The sequence below is a fragment of the Lissotriton helveticus genome, chromosome 9 (assembly GCF_964261635.1).
Source record: "Lissotriton helveticus chromosome 9, aLisHel1.1, whole genome shotgun sequence".
NCBI lineage: Eukaryota > Metazoa > Chordata > Amphibia > Caudata > Salamandridae > Lissotriton > Lissotriton helveticus.
The window spans coordinates 691,166,198-691,176,823 of record NC_136070.1 but is presented as its reverse complement, the minus strand read 5'-3'; the positions used below and the strand labels follow the sequence as shown (position 1 = coordinate 691,176,823).

The window sequence follows — 10,626 nt, the reverse complement described above, 5'->3', positions numbered from 1 at the left end:
CGGATACGCGGAGACGCACGAGGCCTGCGAAAGTGGAGAGATGCGGCTCCCGGCGCTCTCCTGCCCAATCAGTTAAAATAAATAACTTTGAAACCTACAACCTGTGTCCCCACCTATATCCTGCATCTTACAAACTGGCGACGAGGATGGCGAAAAACAGACGCCACCATAGCTGTTCCCTGGCGCAGCCGGTCCAGGACAGCTAAGGACCACGAGGCAACTACAGCCAGGCACAGCAAGTGGCTTCTGGGCAGAGAGAGCGCGGCAGAGGAGTGAGCCGGCACCCACTTCCCCACACCCGGCACGCTGGCACCCAGTGGCCAGCGAAGGAAGCCTAGAGGTGGAACGTAGGGAAGCACACCAGCCTGATCTCCAGACGGCAGGGGGATAACAGACTCACCCCCTAGAGGCACACACCGCACGGCCCACCCACAGAGGAACCGAGCGTCCAGACGACCATTGTGAGTACTGCAGCGAAGGGAGGCAAAAAGGGAAGACACCCCAAGTACGCTTAACCCGGCCCTCCACCCCAACACGGCGACCATATCCCTCGCGGCCTTGGCGGAGCCAGCACAGCACAGCGCGGGCGGAGAGTCTGAGTCTCACAGAAGCCCCCACGCCAACACGGATCCGGTGCGCCAGGGAGTCCCAGAGGGGCGGAGGAGCTCCAAGGACGTAGAGCGGAAATGTGTGCCCAGGCGTCCTCGCTCGTAACGCCGATCCCCTTCCTACCTAGGCCTGGGGAACCCTCCATGAAGTGGGACGATTGGAAGGTATACTTTATGAATTACCTGGAAGCGCTGGAAGATGAAAACGGCGAAGAGTTTCCCAGCAATAGGAAGAAGAGGATACTACTCCATAACCTAGGCCCTGAAGGCATCAGGGTCTTCCAAAACCTAGTACCCAAAGCACGGCAGGCCGCCGCCGCCGCCGCCGACGTCTTCCTACACGCGATTGAGGATCTAGACAGCCATTATAGACCGGTGGTGTGCACGTCCATTGACAGGTACAACTTCCAACAAAGAAAAGAGGAGGCTGGGGAGTCCATAGATGACTATGTGGCTGCATTAAAGAAAGTGGCAGTCACCTGCAAATTCGGCGCCTTACATGATGAGTTTATCAAAGACCAAATTGTCATGCACACCACGAACTCCTCAATCCAGGACAAGCTATGGGTGAATGGAGATGCGTCCCTGAAAGAAGTCATAGAAATGGTGAAGAAGGCAGAGCTGTCGAAACGATGTGCAGAGGCCGCGAAACGGGACAACCCCACGAAAACCATGGTCAACAAAGTCACGGATGCTGAACTTCCGGACAAGGGCAAAGGAGAAACAGGGAATGTGAAGGTGCCGACTAGATATGTTCCCAGACAACACCCCGTGAAGAAATCCACGAATGGAGACAAGAACTCCTGCTACAGGTGTGGGAGTCAATCTCACACGAGCCAGGTCAAACGATGCCCAGCGTTTGGGGCCAAGTGTATGTTCTGTGGAAGCACTCCACACCACTGGAATCAAGCTAGCCGGGCTGATGAGAGGTGTTACCTCGAAACCGGGCCGGTCCTCGGATGCTTGTTTCCGTTCTGGGAAGGACATGGCTTTTGTAGTTCGGACTGGACTGTTCCCATGGGGCACAGGGTCAGCGCTGATTTGCATATCGCCATTGTCTAACCCAGGGTGGTGTGGAGTGGAAAAACGATGGATTTGGGCCCAGATCTTTGGACTGGGGTGAATGTGTGACATTGATCCACATTCTGTCCATCACTGTTGTGTTTGCAATTACCGCTCTAAGTGTACTGGGGATGCTCAGACGTGAGTCCCAGGCACTCCACACCACTGGAATCAAGCTAGCCGGGCTGATGAGAGGTGTTACCTCGAAACCGGGCCGGTCCTCGGATGCTTGTTTCCGTTCTGGGAAGGACATGGCTTTTGTAGTTCGGACTGGACTGTTCCCATGGGGCACAGGGTCAGCGCTGATTTGCATATCGCCATTGTCTAACCCAGGGTGGTGTGGAGTGGAAAAACGATGGATTTGGGCCCAGATCTTTGGACTGGGGTGAATGTGTGACATTGATCCACATTCTGTCCATCACTGTTGTGTTTGCAATTACCGCTCTCTGTGGAATCATGAGGCATTACGAGAAATGTGTCGCCGGAAACAAAGGCGACCCGCGGTCAAGTATGTCGCACAGGACTCTGACAAGGATGGAGAAGAGGAGGATGAAGAGGACAACGTCCTTTGCATAGAAGAACACATACTGGGTATCGACTGCACCTGCTAAAAAAAAAACAATGCGATCTGAATATAGGAGGAGTGCTGATAAAAGTGGTGGCTGACTCAGGGTCCCCGTACACCATAGTGCAACGTAAGGTGTGGAACGAACTCTTCAGACAGCATCTAGGGCCCCACCTGATACCTTCAGGTATCCGACCCGTCACATTCACGGGTGAGCCAATCCCCATTGTGGGGTACAGAGTCCTGCAATTTGAATTCAAGGGCCGGAAGGCAGTAGGCAAGCTATACGTAGCGGAAAAAGGGCCCTCCGTCCTAGGATGGGTTGACTAGGGCGAGCTAGGCATACAACTAAACCCATGGGGCGTCGCACAAGGCCTGATGACAGGCCCTGAGAATCAACCAGAGGACACCAAATGGAAGGAGGAGTTCCCTACTGTGTTTGGAGGCACGATAGGAAAGCTGACAAAATGTACGCATAAAACAGACCTCAAAACGGACGCCAAACCTGTGTGCCACAAAGTAAGAAACATCCCGTTGGCAATAACAGAAATGGTACAGTCGGAACTGCAACGGCTGTAGGACAACGGCATCATAGAGCCGCTAGACAGCGCGGAATGGTTGGCCCCACTGGTGGTGGCCAGGAAGCCCAACGGCAAGGTGCGCCTATGTGTGGACCTGAGAGAGCTGAACAAAAACATTGTAGTAGAGAAGTTTCCGCTACCACAGATCGATGAGATGCTTGCCAGAACCAAAGGAGTGAAATGGTTCTCCACAATCGACCTGGCGTCAGCGTACCACCAAATAGCCCTCCAGCACACGTGCCGTACACTTACGTCCTTCATCACTCCATTCGGGTGCTACCAATTCCGCAGGATGCCGTTTGGACTAGTGGCGGCCGTCTTCCAAAAACTGATGCATAGGTTGTTCAAGGATGTAGATGGCGTGCAGTATTTTCAAGATGACATCTTGATAATGGGCAAGCATCGATCAGACCACGACACCAAGCTGTCCACGGTGTTAAACATTCTGGCAAGGAATGGACTCACTGATGAATGGGAGAAATGTCGTTTCAGGATGTCATCAGTCACGTACTTAGGCCATGAAATCAGCGATCAGGGGGATCACCCCCAAACGATCCAACGCCAAAACCATACGGGAGGCACCGCCATCAACCAACAAAGAGGAAGTGCGCTCTTTCATAGGCATGGCGGAGTTTTATAGCAAATTTGTGCCACACTTCGCCACAAAGACACACAACCTGCGCCACCTCCTCAGAGGCAGAACATTGTTTGAATGGACGAAGGACGCAGAACAGGAATTCCAAAGCATCAAGGAAGACATCTGTGCGGCAATTCCCCTTCATGGATTCGACCAGCGGGCGATGTCCGTACTCACCACGGACGCGAGCGAAAAGGGACTGGGCGCCGTCCTAATGCAGGAAAATAACGAAGGAGCGGTGTCCACCATCAGCTTCGCATCCAGGTCCTTGTCCCCTATGGAACAGAAATTCAGTGTCGTGGAAAAGGAGATGCTGGCGGCGGTCTAGGCGATGGAGAAGTTCCGCCAGTTTCTTTGGGGCTCAAGGTTCCGTCTCCGGACAGACCACAAACCACTAGTCAAAGTGCTCACCTCAAGCAGACATGCGAATGCTACCCCCAGGATTGCAAAAATGACACTAAGGTTGCTGGACTACAGGTACGACGTCGAATACATACCAGGGCTAAAGAACAAAGAAGGAAGATTACCTGAGCAGAGCTTCTGCCATGGAAGAAGCTCCTCCCAGCAACGCAGAGGAGGAAGTCAGTGTGGCGTTCATGGACGACCACGAAAAGGTGATCAGTGCGCAAGAGTGGAGACGGCTACGGGGACAACTTGGACCTCACCGCCGTCCAGCAGTACATCCTACAAGGCTGGCCGGAAAAGAGACGCCTGAGAACAGAACACAGGAAGTTCTACGAAATGTGAGATGAATTGTCCGTCGGAGACCAGGGCACCTTTCTCCTCAGGGGAGATAAAGTGGTACCCCCAAATGCCTTGGTAGGCCGCCTACTCTCAATCCTGCATGAAGGACACTTAGGCATTGTAAATACGAAACTGCGGGTGAGACAAACGTACTGGTGGCCTGCAATAGACAGCCAAATAGAAAGGTATGTCAGAGAGTGTACACAATGCCAAAATGCTGATAAATCCCAGAGCGTAATGCGACCCTCCTTAGGGAAGTTCCAGAATCCAATGAACCAGTTGGAGGAGTTGTCGATAGACATCCTTGGTCCGGTGCTGGATGCACAAGGAGTCCAAAAGTACGTGGTAGTACTCATGGACAGATACTCAAAATGACCCGAAATCGAAATACAAGAGGACATAGACACGAAAACTGTATTGAAGTTCCTCACAGCCGTATTTCTGAGGGAAGGTATCCCACGTTCCATCCTGAGTGACAATGGACCCCAGTTCACGTCAGAGAAGAGGAACGCCTACATGGGAAGAAACGGAATCAAGATCAAGCACACGTCGGTGTACCATCCGGCCGGCATCGCCTTAGCCGAAAGGTTCAACAGGGTCATCATGGTGTCTGTACAATCGGCGATCTGTGCGGGCAAGAACTGGGAAACAGAGTTGAAGAGCACGTTATGGGCATACAGGATCACTCCCCCCAGCACAGGGTACAGTCCCTTTAAGATTCTCAGGGGACGAGACCCCTTCACCAGGGACAATGTAGTGTGGATGGAACGCAATTGGAAAAAGAGTTTGCACCGGGTTCAGTGCACATTCAAAACACGTTACGCACTCATATATTTGGACCACAACACACAAAAATACTATATAAACATATATATATAGAAAAAATATTTTATCTTTTTATTATTTTTCTTCATTTGTTATTTTAATAAAGATATAATTAATCAAAAACCACAAAAAATACATACATAAATAATTATCAAAAGAACACATACATTCAATAGAAATAATTCATTGATACATAAGAATAATAAAAAACATATTTTCCAACCACCAGAAAAAGTTCAATAGTATATATGAATCATGATGAACATTTTTCAAACACCAGATAATGTATTGTGTGTCCCCACCCTACAAAAAGAGAAAAAACGGGGGTTGGGAGACAAGAACCTGGAACAAAAAATACCCCTAAAGAATTAAGTTGACCGGTCACAAATGTATATCGACATCTGTGTATAATCTTGAAAGCACTGGTTGAAGTTGTAAAAGACCAACGCGTTTCGGCAAAGCCTTCCTCAGGGCATATACTTCATACCAGTGGTTTTACTAAAATGTAAAAAAGACATACATAACAATATAATTATGGTCCAAAAATAATTGTGCTATATGCATAAAATTCAAACATGTCGCCTAACTAACGATCAAAAATCCTATATAAAACACAGTGAGATCTGCATACCTGACATAAAACAGTCTTCAAACACATTCCAAGTGTTACTATATACTCATACATTCTCAAAAAGAGCACCACAAAGAGCCATTCATCTGTATTTCTTCTTTGGCTAGCATCTAATACCTGCATATAGTTAATTTATTCAAGCCTCAACTAATACTCAGCTATATTGCTACTTATTATATCTGTGGGGGCACCTAACATACTCAAAATGGCCTGAAATCGACATACAAGAGGACATGGACACGGAAACTATATTGAAGTTCCTCACAGCCGTATTTTTGAAGGAAGACATCCCGCGTCCCATCCTGAGTGACAATGGACCCCAGTTCACGTCAGAGAAGTGGAACGCCTACATGGGAAGAAACGGAATCAAGATCAAGCACACGTCGGTGTACCATCCGGCCGGCAACGGCTTAGCCGAAAGGTTCAACAGGGTCATCATGGGGTCTGTACAATCGGCGATCTGTGCAGGCAAGAACTGGGAAACAGAGTTGAGGAGCACGTTATGGGCATACAGGATCACTCCCACCAGCACAGGGTACAGTCCCTTTAAGATTCTCAGGGGACGAGACCCCTTCACCAGGGACAATGTAGTGTGGAAGGAACGCAATTTTAAAAAGAGTTTGCACCGGGTTCAGTGCACATTCAAAACACGTTACGCACTCATATATTTGGACCACAGCACACAAAAATACTATATGAACATATATATATATAGAAAAAATATTTTATCTTTTTATTATTTTTCTTCATTTGTTATTTTATTAAAGATATAATTAATCAAAAACCACAAAAAATACATACATAAATAATTATCAAAAGAACACATACATTCAATAGAAATAATTCATTGATACATAAGAATCATAAAAAATATATTTTCCAACCACCAGAGAAAGTTCAATAGTATATATGAATCATGATGAACATTTTTCAAACACCAGATAATGTATTGTGTGTCCCCACCCTACAAAAAGAGAAAAAACGGGGGTTGGGAGACAAGAACCTGGAACAAAATACCCCTAAAGAATTAAGTTGACCGGTCACAAATGTATATCGACATCTGTGTATAATCTTGAAAGCCCTAGTTGCAGTTGTAAAAGACCAACGCGTTTCGGCAAAGCCTTCCTCAGGGCATATACTTCATACCAGTGGTTTTACTAAAATGTAAAAAAGACATACATAACAATATAATTATGGTCCAAAAATAATTGTGCTATATACATAAAATTCAAACATGTTGCCTAAGTAACGATCAAAAATCCTAGATAAAACACAGTGAGATCTGCATACCTGACATAAAACAGAGTCTTCAAACACATTCCAAGGGTTACTATATACTCATACATTCTCAAAAAGAGCACCACAAAGAGCCATTCATCTGTATTTCTTCTTTGGCTAGCATCTAATACCTGCATATAGTTAATTTATTCAAGCCTCAACTAATACTAAGCTGTATTGCTACTTATTATATCTGTGGGGGCACCTTACATACTCAAAATGGCCCGAAATCGACATACAAGAGGACATGGACACGGAAACTGTATTGAAGTTCCTCACAGCCGTATTTCTGAGGGAAGGTATCCCGCGTTCCATCCTGAGTGACAATGGATCCCAGTTCACGTCAGAGAAGTGGAACGCCTACATGGGAAGAAACGGAATCAAGATCAAGCAGCCGAAAGGTTCAACAGGGTCATCATCGGGTCTGTACAATCGGCGATCTGTGCAGGCAAGAACTGGGAAACAGAGTTGAGTAGCACGTTATGGGCATACAGGAACACTCCCACCAGCACAGGGTACAGTCCCTTTAAGATTCTCAGGGGACGAGACCCCTTCACCAGGGACAATGTAGTGTGGAAGGAACGCACCATAGTGACCAAGTGGTCTCCAGCAGTGGTACACCGCAATGTGGAGAAAGCACAAAGAGTGTACACGGAACACTACAACAAAAGGCGGAATGTAAAGGAGACGAACTTGGAAAGAGGGGAGTGGGTCCGAGTCAAACTAGCCCAGCTGAAGAGGAAGGGTGACAGCAAATTCAGCGCGCCGTTGCAAGTGAAGGAGGTTTACAACAGGGCGGCCTTGCTCAGCGATGGGAAAGTTTGGTTGCAGGATAGAATGTCCAAGTGCAACAAAAAACTACAGTGGACCAAAGAGGAAGAAGCTCGTTCTGAACATTTCAATGACAACCAGGCGGAGGTCCTCCCGTCGGAGGAAGATGAAGCATCCTTGGGAGGAAACATCAGAGAGAAGGTGTCGGCAGAAAGGTGTGATCTGGAGTGTACTCTGGGACACCAGGAAGGTCCCAGAGAAGCATCACCGAAGCACAGGCCCGTGGGAGCAGACAGACCTGGGCCTAGAACTCCCAGAGGGGACGCCAAGGTCGCCCCTGGTACTCCGGTGAGACACACCCGAGCTGGCAGAACAGTGGTAAGACCGGCTAGGTACAGAGACTATGAGATGGGAGAGATAGAGGCTCAAGGAAGCACATAGACTTTAAGGACTTTCTGTTCACAAATGTTAATTGTTAAAAGAGGGAGATATGTAGTGTTGCGCTCTAGTCGTTGCGGTCCTACGCAACGACGCAGAGCGTGGCGGCCATCTTGGCGGAGACGCGCGAGGCCCGCGAAAGTGGAGAGACGCGGCTCCCGGCGCTCTCCTGCCCGATCAGTTAAAATAAATAACTTTGAAACCTACAACCTGTGTCCCCTCATCTGTGGTCCCCACCTATAACCTGCATCTTACACAAGCCTTCTTGCCAGGGTGCCTGCTTGCCAGACAGAAATGTAAATGTACGCAACTGGTGAATCTGCAAATGAAAAAGGGTGCTTGGAAGCCGGTATTGGCTTTAATTGATGGAATCCATTGAAATTGCCTAATGACACACATTTATTCTTTTTGAGTGGCAGTGCAAGGGAGTTAGTTGCTGAGCTGTGAAGTGTGTGCTTTTAAATTACAGTAGTAACAAAATTGCACTATATACAGTCTGGGCATTACAAAAATATATTTTTGGGAAGCACTCTTTTTGTTATCTTAAACCTTTTTGCGCATTTTTTTTGCGGTCTATCTTATAGTGTGTGCAACATAAGTTTAAAATAATGACCTACATATTCATAGTGCTTTATGTCCCAGCATCAAAAGGATGCAATTTTGTGCCTCTGGTGTTTACACACACCAATATCTGCAGTGTATTAACTACTAGAGTTTTCATAATGAACGATAGTGCATGTCCCATTGATTAATTTACTTGCATTTATCTTTCATGTAAGCTCTGCTTTATTTTACATGTCGTTATTTGAAGGTGAAAGACCGAAAAGACTCAGAAAAGTGTTTTTAATTTAGCTCCGCCCCGTTCCCATACTTTAATGCACTTCTTCCACTAATTCTGGGACATGTAGTCTAGATTTTATAACGGTGCTAATCCCAGAAGGGAATAAAAATAAAAATGGCTGAGTGTACTATTCGCGCACTGACCTAGGAAACCGCATTAACCCCCTGTCATAATAAGCCAGCTGGATCTACGAAACATTCATCCGCTTAGGCCCTGGTGGAACGCACCCGATGCCAGTCACAGCCCTATTAGCGAGTCCTCTCCTGATAGTTCCTCGCGGACTACCGCAAGTATGAGCAAATGATGTGCTGAAGAAGTAAAAATACGCTGAACTGTAACACACCGAAGCATGATTTTTAGAGACGCCAGAGAGAAAATTAAAGAAAAAGTCCTCTAACTGAAGGCAGAGGCTACAGGCAAGACAGGATTGCTGTTTTGTGCGCATGCTTCTCGCGCATGCGCAGTAACGTCAATATACAGGAAGTTTCTCTCTGAGATACACCCGCTGCCAGGGGCGACGGGGCTGAAGCGAGGAGAGAGCCGCCGTATCTGAACCAAGAGCGTCCGCTATGGCTACTACCGAAGGTGGCAGGGAGAGGTGAGAATAACATTGTTACTGTTACTGATTTAAAGCTGGAGTTAATTGTCGTGTTTTCAGGTTGTTTATGTGCGATACGTCTTGTGTGCAGTTTAATGTGTTACATTGCAATACTTGAGTTGTGGCACTTTCAAAGTTAAATGAATAAAGCAGTTATGTACATGCAACGTGGTTTATTTCAGTCATGGCTCTCCCGTGCGCAATGTAGTGGTGCTTTGGAATGGACGTTAAAACACCTGAAGTGTTTATGCAAAATGTACAATTAATAATGCGTAGGAACAGCGGAGCTTCATGCCAGTCCGTGCAATAATTCTGCAAAGTCTGTGACCGTTTTTTTTTTTAACCTGGTGATTACATACATGGGCGCGCGTTTAGAGATTTAAAAGCGTTGCGAATTTAACACCGAAGAGCCAGAGCATGCATCGAGTGACATGGGCTACCTGTCATCAGTGCTGTGCGTGCCCCTGTGCTCATTATTGCTACCTCTGAAGGGCTGTGAGGGAAAGATAACAATTGAAGCACGGGGAGGTAGGGCTTGACAGCCTGACTCCTGGTACCATGGTCAGACAGAGCATAACTTGATGTTTAGAGCCTGTCATAGGTGTAGCTGCTCTCCCATGTGTGTCAGAGGCTGACATGTGCATCCACAGTGTTCAGCAGGCTTCCTGGGCCACACTCACACTCTTTCAGACCCGCAACTGAGCCTTTAAGTATCAGTTACGCATCCTCACCTTTGTTTCTCTCTCGCCTGGAGCCATATTACTATAAACTGTGAAATTGCTATAATAACCGAGTCCTATATTTATTTTTACTTGCATCACATCTCGCCACAGAATGGAATTATGCAACCTTTTTCGACCAGCGTCTCCCTTTACCAATTGCCCACTGCTCCCCATTACTCAAGAATTCTATTTATCATCTGCTCACTATGCCATATGGTACAAGTTGCTTCAAGTTTGGGGTTTTGGGGGTCCTGTTTGAATTGAACTGATTCTTAGGCGTCTGATGTTATGTTACTGAGCTCTGGGATTGAAGCTAATAGCTTCA

General features: G+C 47.1%; 1 protein-coding gene across 2 annotated transcripts in view; it reads left to right on the top strand.

Annotated features, from left to right (window-relative positions):
* Window positions 1–9,438: 9,438 nt before the first annotated feature.
* BBS1 (Bardet-Biedl syndrome 1) overlaps window positions 9,439–10,626 on the top strand; it is a 541,250-nt gene continuing 540,062 nt past the window's right edge. For both annotated transcript variants that reach the window (XM_078660785.1, XM_078660786.1), the window contains exon 1: window positions 9,439–9,579. In XM_078660785.1, the coding sequence (XP_078516911.1) occupies window positions 9,551–9,579 (29 nt within the window). In that variant the 5' untranslated portion in view covers window positions 9,439–9,550. The remainder of the gene's footprint in view (window positions 9,580–10,626) is intronic.